Source organism: Ascidiella aspersa, chromosome 8 (genome assembly GCF_963924565.1).
Source record: "Ascidiella aspersa chromosome 8, kaAscAspe10.2, whole genome shotgun sequence".
Classification (NCBI taxonomy): Eukaryota; Metazoa; Chordata; class Ascidiacea; order Phlebobranchia; family Ascidiidae; genus Ascidiella; species Ascidiella aspersa.
The window spans coordinates 7374862-7397265 of record NC_139454.1 but is presented as its reverse complement, the minus strand read 5'-3'; the positions used below and the strand labels follow the sequence as shown (position 1 = coordinate 7397265).

The window sequence follows — 22404 nt, the reverse complement described above, 5'->3', positions numbered from 1 at the left end:
TGACAGTTGAAAGTAGGACTTTTTGCGCATTGCGCTAATTTTTTAAGTTGTGTATATTAGGTATGCCTGGAAATAACGGATCGGAGCCGCGATGTCCGATGCCATTTTGTTTATATCGGTACTCATCCGAAACTAAGGCGGTGTCAGGGTCGTTTCGATATTAATTTAATACGATAATTTTCGCGATGATTTGTGTTCAAATTTAGCGTTTTCTAGTTAGAACGGTAAACTACAAAAAGCCGTAAACTAACAACTGGGGGTAACTAATCCTCCTAACACTAACGTAAATTTTGTCATATTAAACTGAAATAATCTGCAATAGGCTACGTTTCAATTGAATCTATTTTGCTTGTTTTGGAATAGTAGGTTATTGACGTCATTTATTATCGTGACGGATCGCGATAGTTTTTTTCTAAAATATCGTGTATCAGTAAATCGGAATAAAATGTGAGGCATCGCACATAGGCCTAAATAGCGTCTATGCTTCTACTAAATTGTTATTTTGACAATTTAACCCGGTGATCCCTCAACAGGCATCGGTATTAGCCTAAAATAAAATGTCAAGTAGCCTATCAGATCCGACCAAACTCGAGTTTCGGTATTTTTCCGGGTTTTTTTGGCAGTTCTTGGCACCCCCGGGTCATAAATGAATAAAAAACTTTTGTCGTAATTAGTTTGGGGTTTCGGCATTTTCATCTATAGATCTACTGGGCCAGTAATTTTAACAGGTTAGGCCTACACTAAAATTGAAACTGCGAAGTAAAAAATACGCTGCCCAGCGTTCGCGGCATGTGATGTTGGCCAGTTTAAATGGGGAACTCGGCATTGGTTTCGTAGAATTAAAAAAAAACATGTCACGCTAAATAGCAGTGTTGTAGGCCTAATGATTAAGTCAATGACTTGACGTAAGTGCACTTAAGACACTGTTTTTAAATGACTTAAGGCTTTTAAACAAATGACTTGACTTGGGCAACGTTTTATGACCAACCTAGGTAAAAGTGAAGTGTTTTTATGAGAAAATTTGGTTATTTATCTAAATTTTTGTAGGCTATATAGGTAGCCTACGTAAAACACATTGCTTTCTATATGCTGCATTTATTCTAGTTTTACTTGAGATATTGCTCATAATCGGACAAGTTCACCATTTTTAATACTTTCAAGTTTTATTGCAATGACAAGGACATTACCTTAACTTGTCTTGATCTAATAATGACTTGACTGGGACTTGACTTGAGCAACCGATGACTTCGACTGGGACTTGACTTGTTATTTATTTGATGAAAAGACTTAAAACTGGACTTCAGTTATTTTGCGAATTACTTAACTGGGATTTGGTCATTTCAAAGAGACTTGTTTACTACACTGCTAAATAGCACTACCAACACGGCTAGGACAACTTGGCCTCTATTACCTGCAGTGCTTTTGTTTAATTCAATGTCCTTTTCTCCATACGATGTTCATGGAGCTAATGCGAGAAAGAAACACAGCACCGCGTTGAATTTATAACGAATTTAATGCGTTAGGTTTTGTAATTTGCAGGACCTGCTGAACAGCGATGTGTTGCTGTTTCTTAAAGAAATTTCAAAATCGTGAGAAGATAATTATCGACGCAGGGACGAGACCACATCGTTTTGTTTTGTTTGTCTCGGTGCTTACGTCACGCTCACATGGTACCCATAATGCATTGCGGCCAGTCTGGAAAACAACAATACGCCATGTTTCTTGTTTTGATGGTGAAGGTGGGCTTGTGTATGTGAAAAGTTTAATCGCTTTTAATCAAGGCTCGCTGATGCAGAGTAATTAAATTGAAAAGGATTTGCGAAGCAGTTAAATTGCTAAGTCTATTTTATGCACTAAAATGTAGTTTTTATTCGTTTAACCAAGATTTTTTGTTAATTACAACAGAGTTTCGCGCCAAAAGTAAATTCAGCATATAAAAGTTTGGTTAAATGCAAACGGAGCCTTACGATAATTAAATAATTTTAAGTTTCTGTTACGGAAAGTGTTTATAAGTTTTATTAGTTACGAATTCATATGAATTAATGAAAATCGCTAAAGAAAACAATTGAATTTATTTTTCCCTACTCTTCTCCAAAAAACATTTATAGTGATATATTGTTTTATTTTTGCTATAATTTGGAAAAGGTGTCATAATTTTAATAGTTGTGGTGTTGTTTCGCAATCATTGTTTTTTTATGTAATGCTGACTCCAGATCTTTAGTTTTTTGGATGTTCTGCAATAAGGGGCACACACCTTCACTGCTTTTGTTTGCAGATGTTTTAAAAGCGATTGTAGTAATGTCTTTTTGTAGGTATTTGTAAATAGTGTACAATGCAGCAAAGACCAAGTAATACTGGTGGACACAGTGGCGCATTGTGGGATATGCCGACAAATCCTGGTTATGTAAGTTTTAAAATTGGCTAACATTGTTTCTGTTATTGAATAACACATGTAGGTTACTGTGTATCACAATTAAAGAAATTTTCTGTAAAGCATAAAAATGGATTGAGGTTTAAAGTGCATCTTTTATTTTTTTGCTGCTTTATTTAAATATTAATAATCTTCTTTATAAGGCCTTAGCCACAGCCTTCATTTCATAGCTTTTTATGTGAAGTCTTATTGCAGCCAAAACATTGAGGTATACTGCTGTGTAATGATGTGTCACTTTGATATTAGTAATCACCAGGTTGGAAAGTTTGGCCTGCTGCGCAGCAGCACCTTCAGCCGCGGTCACAGCCGCGCATTTTATAGAAAATGTGTTCAGCCGCACAAATCTGACTCAAGCAAACGCGCAAAACTTCAGCCGCGCAAACTTCTGTATGGAACTAAATTACCTAAAAATGAGTAATACTACTAAAATATAAATACGGGCTTTACCAAACTTTACTATTTACGAGAAGTATGTTAACGTAATAGAAACGTTAGTATGGCTCCTGTAATACTGACGTCACATTTATTCCCTCATCACTTGTGTATGACCGAAAATGTGTCACCTTAAATCAGGCCTGCACAACTAAAATGGTACAAGGGCCACAACAAGCACAAAAAAAATTGCGGGCCGCATACTGAAGTTGCATAACATTTTTAAACGCTAGTCTATAAGACGTATATAATATAATGCATCATATAGAATCCCCTGCAAAACACTAAAAACGCACAGTTCGGCGTTTTGGTCACGCATCAGTGGACAACGGTCACGTGTTTAGTGACGTCAAATTAGGCAATATCGAGTAATATTGCATATCAAAAGCTACACTATCAAACTTTTTAAATATTTAGCTGCGCCCGCACACCAACCAAAAATTGCTCAGTGCTTCGAGTATTCCGTATTCCACGAACGCTGTAAACCTGTAAGTTTATTATAATGTCGCAACTTACAACGTTCGGTAGCCTGGTGGTTTATTTTCAGCCGCGCAAATTCAAGTCGAAATTTTATTTGCGCGCAATTTTTCAGTTGCAAAACATCTCCCCTGCGCATTATCCAAAGTTTCCAATCTGGAGTAATCATACCAAAATTTAACCTTTTATGAAATTCAAGCGTGTAGTTCACTGAGTCTGAATTCTGTGGCAGGTGAACAGCCGATATTTTTTCGAAAGCAGTTTGTGGGCACCCCTGAAATGGTATATATATTGTAGACTTATTGTTTGAAAAAAACGCTTGAACTTAGAAGAAAACCAAATATAAACTGTGGATGGGTTTGCAACCTAAGGTGTGCAAATAAACATGATTGCACACATGAACACCTCAAAATTTGGTGCTGCACACCTGACATCTCGGCATTAAGTGCCATTTGAAATGCAGATCTGGTAGTACGTAGTGTTTCCAAGTGTGCACACCAATTGCCTTATAAAATTGTAATGTGCACCTGACGCCCAGTCTGCATTCCTTGGCAGGTGCACATCTAATATTTTTTCTAAAGAAAGTTTTGTGCACACTTGAAGCGCTATATTGCGATCTTAAATTTTGAAAAAAATCTGAAGTGGGGTAGGATTTCCAACCTACACCCAAATCTTGGCATGAAGTGCCATAAAATGCAGACTGGTATGGCACAGAATGCAGACTGGTTCTGTGGCAGATGAACATCAGCATTTTCCCCTGATATTGTTTCTAACTAAGTTTGTGTGCACACCTGAATTAGTAAATTTTGTAAATGTTTGAATTGTGGTAGGATTCCTAACCACAGATATGTTATAAAACATGATTGCCCACTCATACATCCAACAAATTCAGTATATCTAAAAAGCAAGTTCAATCAATTTTTACTTAATAAATTTTTTTTATCATTTAATCAAAAAAGAAAAGTTTTGGGGGCCCTAGTCAAATCAGTTGAGTGTGTGTCACCTTGTAACACTTGGGAAACTATTAAAGTATGTTGTAGTACAATTGTCCTAATTTCGCCTTGATTTTTGTTTGTTTGTTTTTTGCAGGGGCGTGACACTGTATTTAGATTCCCAACGATGAACCCACAGTCCCCAGCAAATCCGCCCCATTATGCCCCGGGCTGGGGTCCAGATGCAGATGTTGCAGCACAGCAGGTAAAGAAAAAAAAATGTCAAACCCATGAAATGCCTCGTAATTTTACTGGGTTAAGTACACTATAAAGGTTTTTGTTAAACCGTGAAACAATTCAAGCTTGAGCACAACAAATTAACAAGTGCATTATGGCAAATAATCATAGTTGAATAATTTAGCAGAAAAACATGCAGCAACAAATGCAAATTTTGAATCTTTTTCAACCCTGCAACATTTTTAGATAAATACTATAAAGCTCTTAATGTATGTTTAATTAATATCAGGTAATTTTGGTTTATATAAATTTATGTTGCTTTTTTATGTGTTTTTTATTCAATTAAATAGCAAATACGTGTTTTTCCTAAATTGTCTAATTCCACTGTAAGCTGTCTATATTGCTAATATATTTTTATATAGCATTCCTCCTTGTGGACAAGTGACGCACAAACAACTCAAGGTTCTGGTGGCGACCAATCACGATCCTTTCTTGGCACTGAACAGTGGGGCAGAGAATCTGGGGGTGCACCATGGGGCTCCTCACACGGCGAACCCCCCAATGTCCAGGGTGGCCCCACAGATCCGAATGTGTTTGGTACCCGTGACCCTTGGCTTGCCAGAATGTCACCAGCATTTCAGGTAACAATTTTGGCTTAACACTAATAACTGTTTTAGTTTTGATTTTATTCAAATTATGCTAGTCAAGGTGTTGTGATTTTTTATTTATTCTTTGCTTATTTATAATATATAGTCATCTTCCAGGTCTTGGGTTTATAAATATCTTGTCGTTATGGGCATGATAAACAATATTTTTGGGGGGTGAGGGGGGGGGGGTAGGTAATCCTTACTGCCAAAATGATTATATCTTTGCTTTACCAGATACAGACCCTATACTGGTGATTTAACTTTTTATGATGGCAGACAACTAAAAATTAAATAAATATTTTTATTCATGTTTCTAAAATTAGGTTTATTTGCAATTAAACTATTGTAATATCTTATAGCAGGCAGAAGGATCAGGGGAGTCGAAGACTGAGTCAACAACTCAAAGTCCCTCTGAAGAGAATCAGGATGTTGAAAGCCTTGGAGAGAAATTAAGGTAACGGTATTACGTTGCTACTTTAAATTTGCTGTGTATCATCCAGAAAAGTCGGATCCATTCGAATGTAACCCCAAACACACCATGCTCTTGCAGAGCAATTTTTGTTGACTACAGATGGTGCTTGTTTGGTTAAGAACGTCCAGGTTGAGTATCCTAATGATTCATTATTACCTTGAAACAAGTTTTATTTGAATAAGTAAGTCGTTTAAATTTAGAAGCACAACTCACATGCTCACTTTCAAAGACCTGTAATAAAAAAAAATAAAAACTCATTCTTATGTGTTTGAAAATTTCAAACCGGTTTTATTATGTTTCAGCAGCGGGAAGTCGACCAGCCGTGACGCCTCTCCTGTCGAAGAAGCAGCAAAGTCGACTGCCGCAGAGACACAAGTGTTGGAACCCGAAGCAGCGGCCACTGAAAAAAGTTCTACTCCGCCCCCTGAAGACATGCAAGATGCAGCGGCGAGTCCAGATACCTCAAATGGTATACTATTAATGATCTTTTAAATGGTGGAGTGTTGATGATCTTTCAAATGTTAAATGATGATGGTATTTTAAATGGTGGAGTGTTGATGATCTTTTAAATGTTAAATGATGATGGTCTTTTAAATGTTAGATCAGTGGTTCTTAAACGGGGTGCCATAAGAGTGGAATCGATCCAATTCTAACTTTGTACAATGTGTAGAGTCAGGGGCGTATCCAGAAATCCAAAAAGGGGGGTCCCGAATTTTCAATTTCAGGAATTTTCTGTCTGACGTTAATGACGTCATAAAATAGTGACAGATATAACGTCATAAAACAGCCATTGTAATGACATCATAAATAATAAAAAAATCATCAGAAACAGCCAATTAACGCCCAGCAAAAGCAAACTTTTAGACGCAAAACACACACATGTGTCGCCGACAATCCTGCGAGGCGCCAGCTGCAAAACCGCTTAGTGTGCAATCGTTAACTTCAGGAGAAATATATGTGATGGATTTTGGTAAATCCAACCCCCAACCCCCCCCCCCCTCCCCCTGGATACGCCACTGTGTAGTGTTGATGTATATTGTTCCAGTACAGTTTATTAAATTGTTCTTAGTTGCGTTTATAGTGAATTACCTACGGAAAAATCTTAGATGTTGATAATTGATATCCTTTTCATAGTATCACATTTTACCTAACTCTAAAGTTGAGCTTTTTAATGATTTTATGTTTTAGACAAAATGTAACAAAATATTCCGTGAATAGTGTTATATATTTTCTTAACAGATGCAGAAACCACAGTAAGTGCCCCAAAAACTGTCGAAGGAGACGAAGGAGAAGAAACCACTGACGGTGACCAACAGACAAATACTGCAGACCCAGCGAATCAGGATACAGCGGCAGACCCTGCTGTTTCAGTTGGCGAGACCATTGAACAACTGCAGCAACTCAACCTGGATTACGCCTCACAACAGGTAAATCAACTTATACTTCTTTCAAAGGCTGCCTGTGATTCCATGTTTTACATTTTGTCGGGTATGACTTTTTGCTGGCAGACACTGTTGAGTGTTGGCTGTACATTGTACAATGTATTTTCTAGTTATATGACAGGTTTTGTCTGCACACCTAAGTGCATTAATACAAAGTCTGAACGGTTACTGTTTTGTTTCCAACAAAATATTACAAATCAAAAACAAAATCCATGAAACTATATATGTTTTCTGTCATGATTATATCTATTGCTTTACCAGATACAGACCTTACTGGTGATTTACAAATCAATATGAAGACAGAAAATAATTGAGATGAAGCATAGCATAAAACAATCTTCCCAAATATATACTGTTGCTGTTCAACTTTATCGTTTTAATGCAGAATTTTGCTGCTCAACTAACTGGCTATCATCAGCTTGCAGCTATGCAGCATCAATATGCACTCGCTGCCCAACAACAGCTGTCCGCAGGGCAGGGAATGTTTCTCCCAAACCCCTACTTTATTCCCGCTCAAGCTAACATGGCCGCAGGTCAGTGTTTTTTAATATTAATAAAAAATATCAAGTATTGTCTATGCTGATAAAATTCTAACTGGCTTAATCTAATAAACAAATTAGGTTTTAATGTATGTAATTTTCTACCCACATTGGTTTATACATTTATGTTTATCTTGTGTTTATGTTCAACTTTAAATAAACTAGATTTGTTGTATCTAACTAGATTTAATGCATGTAAAATTTTACCAACATTGCTTTATGCGTTCACTTAATTTTTAAGAATCACTTTTAATTTTAGGACGACTTAATTTCCTCCCATATCCTTCCACAGGTTATGCTGACCCAAACACTGGAATGCTTCCAATGTTTCCGGCAGGCTACAACCCATACGGTGGTTGGCCTGCCAGCATGTACCCCTCCATCCTACAACAGCAGATGGTGGCAGCGGCCGTATCATCCAGTTCTCAAACAGGAACCTCGCCAACTAGTCAGGTTTGTAGTCTAAAAGTTAAGGCACTTGTTTACCAATGCTACTTGTGAAACTGAATCTTTTACTCAACATTACACCAGTAGCCTTAAAATTTTGGCTATAGGCAAATAATGGGGATTTTTAATTTAATTTAATTTAATTTTTTATTGCGACTTTTAATGTTACTCACTCCATAAAAATATTCTTCTGTCAATATGATTATATCTTATTGCTTTACCAGATACAGACTTTTTACTGGTGATTGAAATAAATATGATGACAGATAAGAAGCCTCACTCAACTTTAAATGTTATTTTGAGTTGACTCAAAAATTACATTGTCCTATGTGCTGTATTAAAAATTATTTTCCCTTGCATTTCTACACAGTAAAATAAAAGGTCATAAAAGTAAAGCATTATTCACCCAAATAAAATATGTTTTTTGCTTCAAATTGAATGATTATATTAACTTCCCTTTCCATAGCAAGTGTTCAGTTATTCAAATTAAAAAAATTGAATGCAATACACAGGCAAACAGGGTAACTTCACAAGGCTCCCAATCACGACCACAGAGTCCGTCTTCCCAGCCACCTGAAGGAAACCAGCAAGATTTCCTCACAAATGTTGCAGCTATGCAACAACAGTCGAACATCACAAATGCAATGGCAATGGCAGGTATGCTCAAGCTGAACCCTGTTGTTATTTGCCTGGTCTTATGACTTTACATTAAATGATATTTACCTAGTGTTGTAAAATTTAAACTTTACCCATATCACTCTCTTTAATATCTCGACACCATTGTGTTATGTACAGTGTACACCACAGTTTTAGGATTGTGCTTTGCCAAACAATCCATTTATTATCCAAAGCCAATTTCAAAATTGTGTTTTAAATTATAGTCACTTGGGGTAGAAAAATTTGATAACATGGGGTGAAAAACAACAGATTTTGTAAAATATTTTTTATATTTTGTAATAGATTTAAAATCCTTTATGTGATTGGAAAGGTGGACACGCCAGCTCAATTAAAATAAAAAATTGCACTTCTGTTGCTAAAAACAAAAGTTAGGCAGACAAGTTAGCTTTTTAACCCCACTTGACTATACACAAATTGCAAATACTTGGCCGTTATGTAACTTGTTTACCAAATTTTATTGTTTGCCAGGATATCCCATGATTCCTTCAGCGTATTACGACCAGTCTGGTGCATTGATCATCAACAACGGTCGCACTGGTGGTCCAGTTCGCCTTGTTACACCAGGCCCAATGTTTCTAAATGGCTCTCAACAACGTAAGGTTTATTGTTAAGCTTAATAAGATATCACAAATTACACTCATATTGGCTACCTTGCTTGAAACCGGAATCAGACCTGTTCTTTTTATTTGCAATCCACAAATTTATTTTTAGCCCTGAAATGTGATTTGTAATCTAATAATACTTTTCTAGTATATTTTAATAAAATATAGTTTATTTTCAGTTGTTTCTAGTAGTTAAACAAAGTTTTATTTTCATTTTTTCGCTCATCGTGCGAACTGTAGCCGTTTTACTATGTTTTTAAAAAAAGTGCTACGGATAATATAGCATTTTGCGCTTTGTGACTAATAAACTTTAAAAAGTCAAATGTATGGTAAATTTAAGCTAGGAGTTTCTTTTTTTTTGAAACTTTGTTTTAACTTTCTTGCAGTGATGGCTCCCCAGCTTGGTCCTGGTGGTTCAGTGTACAGATTCAATCAAGCCCAGGCACCACAGCAGCCTGTTGCATGTGAGTGAACTGCAGCAGTGTTTTGGGGGGCTATTGACTACTCTTTAAGTGCATTTTGTGTATTCTGCAAGATACTTCTGTACTTTAAAAACCAAGTCAAAACAGATCGGTAGAGAACTTTTAAGTGCGTATACAACGATTTTTATCATAGTGATGTGGAAATGGCAGTTTTACATATCCACCTAAACCAATGCTTCCAACCTTTTTCAGTTCGCGACCCACTTTTAATGCAAGTTTTATTGTGCGACCCACAATGAGATATGACCAAACAAATAAAAAACAATTTAATGAGAAAAATAACAATGTATACATGTGTAATACACACTGAAATAGTTAATGCGACACAACACATATAATTGTTACGTATTTATAATGCAATCATTTTCCAATCTGATAGAAAACAGTAACATTTAGAAAATACGCGACCCACCAATGGTTGAGAAGCACTGACCTAAACCATCTAAAAAAATTTCAATTCTTACCTTGTTTTCTTTATTATAGCTGGTAACCTTTATGCCAATCAGCAAAGTGTAAGTGGTGGGAGCACACCGGTTCCAATAAGCCAACCGTACAACCCTGCGGTGCCACCTGGTGGGGCGTTTGGAAGTGCGAGCAACATAAGCAGTCTCGGCATTGGTGGACTTGGCACAGGTAATAAAACTCATCAAAAAAATAGTTGTCTTAATAGATGTTTTCATCAAAATGTTTTGTCAATGCTGGTAAGCTAGTATAAAAAAACAGTTTGAGTTTGATGGCAACCATGGTTTAATTTTTTAGGCATTGGCAGCTCAAGCTCAACCCCACAGCGTCGCGACTCTTTCTCCGACTACGCCAAGCACCCTCCTGGCAACATGTCGCAGTACAGTGGCAACATGTCGCAGTTCTACAGCTCGCTTGGGATGTCACCAAGTGCCAGTGGCATGGGAATGAGCACCATGTCACCATCCCCTGGACCCCTGAGCGGTATGATGACCCAAAGTTACCCCGGTTTCAGTTCACCCCCACCCTCAATGTCGTCACCCACCACTAACCTTGTGTTGGGTATGTAAAACTTAAACATATGCCAACTACTAATCCTAATCCCTAAATCAGGGCTGTGCAACCTTTTTATATCTTGGTGTGAAATTTGTGTATTTCGTATAAACCACTGCATTTACTTGTTGTTTGTTGTCAGCTCTAGATAAAAAGGGGATTTTGTATAATCCCTAGTTTAAAACAAAAATACTTCCAAGTTTACAGTAGTTAAGAGGCCATTATACTGAAGCGATAACAAAGTGGGTGACAGCATATTATATATAATTAGGTGAAATTGTCATGTCCCTTGTCTGCTTTGCCCTGTTGGTCACAGTTTGCACACCCCTGCCCTAAAAATTTGTTGTGGTGCAATTTTTTTTACAATTCATTTTATTAGGGTGCAACTTGTAATGTGTTGTCTTTACTCAGGGAATTCTGTTTGTGTATTATGTTCTGGTGCATATTTTCGGTTGTAAAATTACTACAGTAACACAATGTGTTACTTTTAGTATATAACCCAACAGAATCAACAAGCCAAACCCGTTTCTACTAGCAGGAGGTAACAGTCGAATGTTCTCTGCTGCACCTGGTGCTGAAGCAAAATACCGCAATGGCTCCTACGTTAGTTCAAATATCTTCGGCAGCACTGGAAGCTCTCTTTTTCCGCCGACAAGGATAAGGTAGTAATTAGGTTGCCTTTATATTTCCAATAATAAATATATATTTATTCTAATTATTTTTTTGGTTTCCCATTTTTAATTAAGAAAATTTTACTTTCAATGTGAATGTTTTTTTCACTATCAGTATTATTTTTGACAAGTATCCCAAATATACAAACATGTTCTTAACCGATCAAACAATTTAGACCACCGACTGGAAAGGATTTGCTTGTTTCGCAAGGCCGAAGTAAATTGCTGGACGACTTCCGTAACAACAGACTTCCAAATCCCCAACTGCATGAACTAAGCAACCACATCGTTGAGTTCTCCCAGGATCAGCATGGATCCAGGTAAAACCGTTTTGTTTGTGTATTTGAACTTGGTATATTTTACAGTCTAACTAAAGTGCAGTGTGATGTCATTACCCAATGGATACTACTGATCAAACTTGATGTGCCTTTGGTTCTGATGCACTTTATATAATGTTTATTGTTATCTATTGGAGGAACTCTTCTGCATGATAAAAGCTTAAAAAAAATTCTATTCCAAAAAGTTTTTTAACTGAGTTTATTTATTTTCAGATTTATTCAACAAAAACTTGAACGGGCTACACCTTTAGAAAAGCAACATGTTTTTAATGAAATCGTCGGTTCTGCTTACCAACTTATGACTGATGTGTTTGGCAATTATGTTATTCAAAAGTTTTTTGAATTTGGATCACCTGTAAGTTGAATGCTTTTTTATCGATTTACAGTTACACAATGTTTTTTTGTAAGGTAATTTACATGATAAACTTCGCAAGTGGTCAATGATGCACTAAATGTCTGACATGAATTTGATATGATTCAATTTTTTACTGAGACTACTTTCAGCTTCTGGATAATCTACAATTAAAGTGTCTTACTGTTTGTGATATGTTTTTAATTAGACATACCCTTAATACCTAAATAAAACAGTACAGATAGTTTCTGGAACTCTGGGGAATTTAACCTTTATTAACATAAACCTCTAAAAACAGCATAAAATCTTTAAAGCCATTTTTATAAATTGATGTTACAATAAAGTAGGCTTTGAGAAATATGCTGTTTTCTGTCAAAAAAATGTACGGCTAAAAAATTAAAAAAATTATTTCAAGTGGACCTTCATGAAACCGTAAAACCGGTTAACATATCCACATGTTCCACATAACAGAGTTAAAAAAACCCTGCTTTACCCTTTTTGTTGTAAAAATAAAACCAAACTTTGTCTGTAAATAGCATATATACAACACATGAATACCTATTAATTTGTACCTTCTTTCCTTAGGACCACAAACTGGCTCTGGCCAATCGCATCCGAGGCCATGTTTTGCCTCTTGCCCTGCAAATGTATGGATGCCGTGTGATACAAAAGGCACTGGAATGCATACCACAGGAGCAACAGGTATTTCATAGCTTTTTATGTAAAAACTTGATGCGAGATTTTTGATGTAATATCACAGTGCACAAGATAATTGGGTTAAAAAGTAGTAAGTAGAATAATTCAAGTACACCTTAGATTACCAAACAGTAATTTTATCAGTTTTTTTCTTAGGTTTTGGTTCGGTTGATTTGGGGTTTAATATGTAGAGTTACTGGACTTTAAAATTTCATGTAACTGGCAATGTTTGCATATGTTATGATGTCATTACCCAATGGATACTACTGATCATATGATGTGTCATTGGTTCTGATACATATGCCTAAAATTCCTTAGTTTTTCCTCTTTTTATTCGTTAAAATAAATTCATTCACATCATGCTATTTTCTCCACTTATTGTAAAGAAGCTCATGTTTTTAATGTTGCCTCTTAACTTGTTTAGGTTGAAATTGTAAAAGAGCTAAACGGTCATTTACTAAAGTGTGTCAAGGACCAAAATGGAAACCATGTTGTACAAAAGTGCATTGAATGTGTCCCACCTGCACATTTGCAGTTTATTGTGGATGGTTTTAAAGGCCAGGTATACATGAAAATAATCGAAATGTGCAATAAACTATTTAAACTTTAATATTTGCTTTTGTTTTTGTATGTGAAATATAAAGATTTATATCCGGAAAAATGTTTCAAAAGTTTTTTCTATTGTCTAGTCATGTTTACCTGACATAGTTTTACATTTACAACTTTTTTCCACCATTCATTTGAGTGCAAAGTGATGTCATTACCCAATGGATACTACTGATCATACTTGATGTGTCTTTGGTTCTGATGCACTCATTGATTCATTTCTATTCGAAATAAAGTTTAAATTTCCATTAAAAAATCGGCTTCATTAGCTTCATGGAATTTGTCTGTCATACCAAACTATGCTAATGCTGTGTTTGAAATAATTGCTTATAGGTTGTTGGTCTGTCTTCTCACACCTATGGATGCAGAGTGGTTCAGCGTATTCTTGAACATTGTATCGAAGAGCAGACTGCACCCATTTTGGAAGAGCTACACCAGGTTGGCTACAATTGTAAATCATGTATATTATGTAGCTTAATAATAAATTTCAAAGCCAAAAAGGTCGAGTAGATCGACAGCATCTTGATTAAGACGTTTCGATACGAACTTGTATCATCTTCAGTTAGTGCCCACACTGGCTTTGAAATTTATTATTAAGCTACATTACAGGTCCGTGCATAGTGTACCCATGTATATTATGTATTTGGAAATACCAAACAAAAAGCCTAACCCATGTGTATTATGAAATCTACTCATTATGATTGACTTAATGATGTGGTTTTTGACACAAAGGAATTAGAATGTCTGCCAAATTGGCTTTAGTCACTGATAAATGTAATTTTATGTTTTGATTGTGCTTTTCAATAGACTTTCCACATGATTAACTGTGTAGGACAGATGTGCTTGACGAATATGGTAATTCAAAATTTTATTCTAACTTGAATCACCTGTAATGTGAATGCTTTTTGGTCAATTCCTACAGTAAGTTTTTTAAAAAGTGGTCAATGATGCACTAAATGTCTGACATGAATTTCATATGATTCAATTTTTTACTGAGACCATTTTCAGTTTTATAACCTAGGTTTTTTGCCTAAATTTGAAGCAAGCCTTGTAGTGGATGTTTGTAAGATCCATAGTGAAAATCGTTTCATTAAAAAAAATAGTGATAATTCACCAAACTTTGTATTCATGAACTAACAGTTTTGGTAAGCCTTAGTTAAATGTAAGAAATAACAAGTTTCACTAGCAGTATGATTGTAAACCATCATGGGTGCGCAACAGAATCAATTTTTTATGTTAGCATTTTTTTAAATGTTTTAGCAGCCCTGCTCATTAAATCGCCACAAATCAGCATATTTCATCTGTAAATTTTAAAATTTTAAAATTTTATTCTTAATGGGGACAGTGGTATTTCTGACCTAGTACATACCATCAATTAGTGTTACATGCCTGACCTTTTAATAAGATGTACTTCATTCCATTTCTATGAATCACAAGACCAGGTGTCATAAAACTATGACCTGCAGACTAGATCGGCTCTCCCAGTTGAATTCTTTCTGCCTGCAACACATTTCTCTAATGATCCTATTTTACTTAAAAGTTTTAAACTAAACCACAATTTCATCTAGTGCATTTACTATTTTGTTAAATAATCTTTGTTTCATGTTTCCTCTGTTGAATAATTATCTGGTCAAATTGGGTTGAAACTAAATCTTGTATCTGGCCCGAAACCTTCAAGTGACAGATATCCAGGTTTTTAACATTAGCAGTGAGTTTGATCAAGTTCATTTTGTTGTAAGTGCTTTAATATGACCCATTTAATTGTATAAGGATCTATTACTTGCGGTCAAACGGTTAAAGGTCACTGAGCACATGGTGCCTTGACATTGTAGTTGTTCTTACGGCAGTTGATGTTACTACCTTGTAGTGGTAAGAGCTCATATTGTTAGTTACTTGTAAGTGTTTGGCCATGATAATTACCTTACAACAGGGGTGTCCAACAAGTGGCACGCATGCCAAATGTGGCACGCGACCAAATACAAAATGGCACGCAAGCCCCCCCCTAAATTACTTAATTTGCTATTCAGCCAATCGTAAAAAACACCAAATTGTTTATACAGTAATTGCCATTGTTTATTCACAATATAAAACAATCGCTGCAATCACGACAACTAACAATTACTTCTATAACATTATATTGTAGTGGAGGCTAACATTCACACAAATATAAAGTCAGCTCACCGACGGACACTTAGATGCAGTAATGCGCACTGCTAACTACACGTTTTTATTATTTGTAAAAAATGATTTGATTATTAGAAAGAATTATATTACTAAACTTTGGCACGGGAAGAAGTTATAGAATAAAAATTGGCACGCCGGCATGTTTGAGTTGGACACGCCTGCCTTACAATGATGCTGTTTCTGTTTTAATAACATTGTTTTGTATTCTATTTGAATCCACTTGTCTAAGCCTTTGAGTTATAAATAAATTCCTGTACACTGATAAAGACTTCAGTATCGGATCGGATCCATTAGTTTTCACGGCTCATTAATAAAAAAAAGCGTCCCTGCACTAGCAAGTATAATAATACTACCTGTTGGCATTGGTGTTGCCTCAAATGTTATATTAAATGATACCTACTTAAACTAGCCCCAATTTTTGTTTGACAGCACTCTGAGATCTTGGTGAAGGATCAGTATGGCAACTATGTTATTCAACACATCCTCGAGCATGGAAAGACTGAGAATAAGAACCAAATCGTCAATGAGCTGAGGGGCAAGATTCTATCACTTAGTCAGCATAAATTTGCAAGGTCATTTTTAAAGTTTTATATTATTTTGTTAGTAAGGATGTTTTCCATTCAAATTATTTGAACAAAGTTGTGTAGTGTTTTAAAGCACATTATGAACAATATAGTCATTTACAATTGATGCTATATATGTAAATTGCCATACATAATATATGCCAAATCATAATGTCACTGTTTTCAGGAAATTAAGCTGCTTCAAAATTCGTGGTCCCACTTAATGCCATTTACTCCAGAAAAACATGAACAATCACCAGTTTTGTTTATTAAATTAAAATGAAACTAAATACAATTTTTTTTAGTGATACAGCAATACACGATAAGCATCCTAGACTTAATAAAGTGACATATCTAACATGCAATTAAGTTTGTACTTGAAATTGCAGTCATTGTTGAACATTTGTAATTCGCAACTGACTTTAAACATAAAAATGTTATTGACAAGACTTAAGGTAGACAAGACTTAAGGTAGACAGCAACAACACAAATGTGGAAAAAGCTTATTTGCTTACACTGTTTGGCTTAAGTTACATGGAAGTCTCTTATTAAGTTCAGCTGTACCCAAAGTGCAACTGTGTAAACCTAGTTGCATGCAAATTCAGGTTCACACATCTTGCATTTATGGAACGGCGTGAAGCTCTCAACAGCTATGGCATGCCCTGCATGTCATAAAATATTCTGAAAAAGCTTTGCCGCAACCGCTTGTAATACTTGTTTTAAATCCAATTAGGGGGGCACTGCACAAGTGGTGAATTTTTTTGTTTGACAATTTCATTACCCGAATCTCTTTTTTTAAACTGTTGAGTGATTGTAAAAACAAAAATAAAAATGCTATTGTGATTATTGTTTTTATATTTGGATTTATATCTGCCTGTCCCAACACCGCCAGTTGTTGATCTTCTATCCATTTAATAAGATCCAAAAGAACCACATCGGTTAACAACTTTACTAAAAGACAGAATATTTACGCCGAAAATGACATCATTAGTTAATTGCTAAACTTAATTCTAATGAATTTAATAGAATTGTTTCCAACCCTTTTTAACTTTTGTGACTCTTTGAAATCTTGTATAAGTAAAAGTTCCTTACCTACATGATAGGATTTTTCAAACGCTTTTAATCTGTCGTCTTGCAGTAATGTGATTGAGAAGTGTGTGAGCCACTCTACACCTGCTACTAGAGCTTGGCTGATCGAGGAGGTTTGCCAGGAGCCCGATGCCCTGTTCATAATGATGAAGGATCAGTATGCCAACTATGTTGTGCAAAAGATGCTGGATGTTGCTGAGCCTACTCAGAAAAAGGTAATTTCCGCTTAAAATCTTAGGAGTAAACAATTTATTTTATACTGTGCTTAGATTTTTTGTTTTATATTTGCACTAATTTAAAAAAAATAAAAACACAAGATTTGTTCAGAATAAATTAAATTTCTTGCTAAAAGTTCTGCTAATGTTTGTCATTGTTATTAAAAGGACTGATACTTTGGCTGTTCTACTTACATAGCATAAAATTTTAGTTAAAATAGCTTTAAAATGCAGCACCCAAACTGGTGTTGAAATTTGTTGGTATTACTTGTCCGAGTCTACCAAGCATAGCGAAATTGGATTCCTAACCATTTTTGTCCTTACGCATTAGCTATTGATAGACAAGATACGGCCACACACAATAGCTCTGCGCAAGTTCACTTACGGCAAGCACATCATCACCAAACTGGAAAAGTTCTTTAAGACCAACGGCGGTGGCACAAGCCCTGGTTCAGCGGCCAGGCCGTCTGGCCCTACTGCAGAGCTCAGTGGCAGTCAAATTGCTACAGCAAACTGGGTTCTGGAAAATACAGAATAGACAAGAGCCGTGGTTGCAGGTTACTATAAACCGATAAGACATTATGTTGTCGCTTTTTTTCTTTTTCTTTTACTTGTTTTATTGTTCGTTGGTTTAATTTTTTCTTTTCCCTGTATTGTACATGTGTACATAGATGCCATTTTACTTCTTTTGTCACAATTTCTATTTTTTTGGTCTCCATACCTCTCCTACCCTCTATTTTTCTATAGCTGATAGGCAGGTGAACCGGTGGAATAAAGCCTGACTTTTCACTCATACAAAAAAACATGCTACCACTTTAATGGTTTTCACCTTTGAAGAAAATTGCAAAGAAGCAAGCAACCGTGTACATAGAGCATTTTTACCCAGGTCTAAGCGATTAGCCCTCCATTGTTTGAGAGCGATGGAGTTGTAATGTGTAAATACCAGGTCCGGGCAGGACGATGTTGTGTAATGTACAATACATGTACAGGTTTCTTGTGGCGACTTGAATGTGTTGCATGTGCTGCAATACCAATGCAGTCACACTGCCTGTGTTTTTGTCATTTGTAGGACGGACTGCCAAGAAAACTTGAATTTTTTGGCAGTTTGCAGTTAGGATCAATGTTTGTGATGTGCTTGGCGCTGCAAAAACCTGCCAATGTGACCAAAAACTGCAGACGTGTAGATATGGCATGTACAGTGGAATGTGTGTGGGAGGGGTGATTGTAAAATCGAATGAATGAAGCCTGTAAAAATATTTTACCCCTGTTAAATATTATCGACCTAACACAAGAGCATTAGAAAAGTCCTTGAACAGAGTATTAGAACATATATAGTATAAAATTGTTTATTAGTTTCTAGTATATTTCTTAGTACAATTATTATAGATACATGTAGTATACGGTTCATCTTTGTGGCTCTGTTCTTATTAAATGTGTTGTTGTTGACTGTATAGTGAAAACAGTTGTTAATTATCTTGATTATCAAAAATGTCACTGCGCTCAGTTTCTACCATTTAAGTAAAAAAGATTAAAAATACAAATTAATTTAATCAATTCATCACCAATTCGCCACCACCACAGTAAATAGTCTACCAGGTGTTTCCAATTACCTTAAACTTGAGCAGACAAACTTTTAGGTTGACTGCATACCGTAGAAGGATACTGTGCAGTTATCCATCCTTAATCAAAGTTGCTTTAAAGCTAACATATTTAGACTAAATTTACATTTATATATGTGTTTCTATACTAAGTATAATTTGTTTACATAATTCTAACTGTATAGAAAATTTTGTAAAAAGCGATATGGTCATTTTATCATGAAACGTTGGTGTAATTACCAGTTTAAGTACTTTTTAAAAGTGGACTAAAGTTAAGCTTTTGGGGTTAATGCATTCACAACTTCATCAAGTTAGTGAAAAATAGGAGCCCACAGTCTAATTTCCTCAATTCGTTTTTCGGCAGCCTCTTTCGGAAAAGTTAAACGCGATCGTTTTTTTTGTGTTTTTGTTTTGTTTCACTTTCTTCCCTGTAAAAATTGTACATTGAACAGATAATATTTTTGGTCAAATCCCCTTTTCTACCGAGTTGCAACGTTATAAGTATATGTTGTACATTGTTCACCTTTAATGTAAATATGGGTCGGTTTTAGTTTGCGCAATGCAATATTGCTTTTTATCAGTGACCCCTGTACAGTAAACCAACTGCGTTATTGTAAAGGGGTAAAATGTGTAACGGCGATTACCGTGGAGTTGGGGGCACTTGTTAGTTGCTGAAGAAGACTTTTGATGTACCCGGTTTTCCTGTTGTAAAATCAACCTTTTGTTTTCAGTACATATTTAAAATTCAGAAACTTCTTTAGTTAAATATCATTTTGATGTCCCCCATACTACCCCTTTCACCCTCTTACCTTTCCTCGATAACTTCCATGTAAAAATTGTATATTACCCATGTGTATACCAATTTGACTAATGCTGTGCAAAACGAGCAGCACAGCATCCTTTTTTTCTTTCTTCTATCTCTGTCACATTTCTCTCTAGCTCTAAAGCTCTTTCCTGTACAGAAAACCGCTTTTTTGGTTACATTCCGTCGCATTTTTCTCTGCTACGCTCAAGAGTCATATAAATGTATATGTCGGGCTAGTGTAGACAAACTTATATGCGTTGTAGTGTGTCTTAGAATCCATTTATGTATTTTGATTATCGCCCAGCGTTTTCCTTTTTATCGTGTATGTCATTACCAAATTCTGGCGGCCATGTAGCTTTTAATTTGATCAACTGGCGATTACTGTTACATGGTATTGGCACTAAACCAGCCCTTTAAAAGAACATCAGTAAAAAAAATTTTTTTTTTTATTTATTTTTTTTTTTTTATTGACGAAACCGTAAAGTATAACATTACTTCTCGAATGGATCGTCAAATTGAATTATGGACACATTCAGTTTTCCTCTATAATCACGAAACGTTTAGTATTAGAAGCTCAATTGCAGTAGCATTTTTAAATCTTTGTTGAATAAATAAAGCAGGCAGATATCTGAAATCATTTTAGGACTCGAAAAGTTAAACCAATTTTGTCATCTTGTTTTTGAAATTAGAATCGTTTCTGTTCTTACCCTTTCCTGTGTACATACTTCTTTTTAATTCGTTAAATGCGGCTGCCTCGTCGTGTCAATTGCATAGTACCCTTCCACACACCTGTTTAGTTGCAGTTGCTTTGATTTTAGGCTCGGTGTTTAATATGCTTTGTAACCCGCTTTCTCCGCGGCGACCTCTATCAAATCACGTTTAAACCTCAGTTGCGTGTGCCTTTAGCCGACGTCTTAAGGGCAGAAACTGGAACCGTTTATCACTAACCTTCTCAATGTACAACTAACGTTAGTACGCTGGCGCTTTCGTCGACCGTATGACCCTTCTACCTTTGTTGGGAATGGACACTGATCTCGAAATGTACATAAAAATAGTTTTAGTTTTCAACTCTGTCGCCCGCCCTGATTGACTCCTGCAACAATTGTGTTCGCGTAGTTTTTAAGGGAAATAAAAAATTCGTTTCCTAATAATATTGGTCTGATTTTTTTGCTTACAATATAATGGTGTGACGAATGCAGTTTACTTAGCGATTTATTTGTGGTTATGTCAAGTTGTCGAGCAACACAGCGTTATGTATGTCTGTTAGGCGATCTTTTATGTATGGCTGTTAGGCGACTTAATATAACATAGTTTGTAAGAAAGAGCGGACTGTTTAGCGTAAAATCTTTAAAACTGAAATTACATAAATATTCTATAGAGCATTGCAGTTGGAAAATTCTAGCAGAAGTAAACCATCCGGTTTTTTTGAATAGAAACAGTCCAACCCAAGTTTAGGGCCTGTAGTTTGGGATCTTTTAAAAGTTGATTCGAACTGAGTTTGAAGTTTCTCTGGGTTCGAGATGTCTATTCTAGAAGAAATGGTTCTGATCTTTAAGTTAAAATGCAATTATGACTGAAGATAAATCATTAATTTACAATGTTGTATACAAGTCATTTGTAAAATACTTTAAATCCTGTTCCAGTACTAGTTATCAGTTGCTCAAGCCAAGTCTCAGTTAAGTAATTATGGGAGCAAGACGTCAGCTCAAATAAAATAAGACGTTAAAGTATTCAAATTGGTAAACTTCTCTCATCCTGAAGCAATAACTCAACTAAAATATAACAAACTACAGCATATAGCAAGCTGACTGTTTTAAGTGCAAAAATTGAGATACATTTAAAAAAATATAAGACACTTAATTTTAACACAACTCCTATGATCGAATGACTAAATTCAAGTCAAGTCATTTTACTGAACGACTTACGTCGAGTGAAGCATTTTGAAAACAGTGAAGTCATAAAAACACTGTAAAATTCCCAATTTTTATGGAATAACAGCGTTTAACAATTTGGTACGTTGTAATCAGGCAAAAACAACGCAAAAAATACATCCAAAAATAAACATGTCAATAATAATACAATTGTGTTTTACTAAGTATAAAATAGCACTAATAATTTGTTATGTTCGATTAGAGAGCTACCAACAACAGTAAAAAGTAACGCTAGCTTCACGAACGTCTGTTTGTAAAATTTCACGAACGTCTGTTTGCAAAGTGAAAGTTGACCACTTGGACCTTTGGACCTTTAATATACAACTACAACGCAACGATGTCTTTAGAATTGTCGTCTTGGACAATTTTTCTTGAATACTGTTCGTTACTATTAAGTGATCATCTACTGTTGTATTATATCAACCCTATTGTTTGCCTAGCACAGCCTTAAAATACTACTCGAGTAAAATAGGTTTACAAGAGGCGTTTGAAAAAAAAAACATTTGGAAAAGTTAGAGACGAAA

At 35.6% G+C, this 22404-nt stretch overlaps 1 protein-coding gene and 2 non-coding genes across 7 annotated transcripts; all 3 read left to right on the top strand.

The window, feature by feature from the left end:
- The first annotated feature begins 1745 nt into the window (after nucleotides 1–1745).
- Nucleotides 1746–20552, top strand: LOC146135592 (pumilio homolog 1-like). Of its 5 annotated transcripts, none has more exons than XM_083395949.1 (22): nucleotides 1746–2404; nucleotides 4430–4537; nucleotides 4932–5150; nucleotides 5516–5610; nucleotides 5934–6097; nucleotides 6868–7055; nucleotides 7456–7603; nucleotides 7902–8062; nucleotides 8569–8713; nucleotides 9203–9328; nucleotides 9723–9800; nucleotides 10302–10451; nucleotides 10578–10841; nucleotides 11368–11494; nucleotides 11680–11823; nucleotides 12055–12196; nucleotides 12779–12895; nucleotides 13314–13451; nucleotides 13829–13933; nucleotides 16109–16251; nucleotides 17381–17546; nucleotides 17878–20552. In XM_083395949.1, the coding sequence occupies exons 1-22, from the start codon at nucleotides 2333–2335 to the stop codon at nucleotides 18082–18084; spliced, it is 3207 nt and encodes a 1068-aa protein (XP_083252075.1). In that variant the 5' UTR covers nucleotides 1746–2332; the 3' UTR covers nucleotides 18085–20552. The 5 variants fall into 5 exon arrangements, with proteins under 5 accessions (XP_083252075.1, XP_083252077.1, XP_083252076.1 ...); XM_083395951.1 differs by having other exon boundaries at nucleotides 5931–6097; nucleotides 10578–10763; nucleotides 11371–11494; XM_083395950.1 differs by having other exon boundaries at nucleotides 5931–6097; nucleotides 10578–10763.
- On the top strand, nucleotides 12273–12341 carry LOC146135594 (small nucleolar RNA SNORD72). The gene has a single exon (XR_014501647.1). It is a non-coding gene; the product is annotated as a small nucleolar RNA SNORD72 (small nucleolar RNA).
- Nucleotides 14431–14499, top strand: LOC146135593 (small nucleolar RNA SNORD72). The gene has a single exon (XR_014501646.1). It is a non-coding gene; the product is annotated as a small nucleolar RNA SNORD72 (small nucleolar RNA).
- Nucleotides 20553–22404: the final 1852 nt, after the last annotated feature.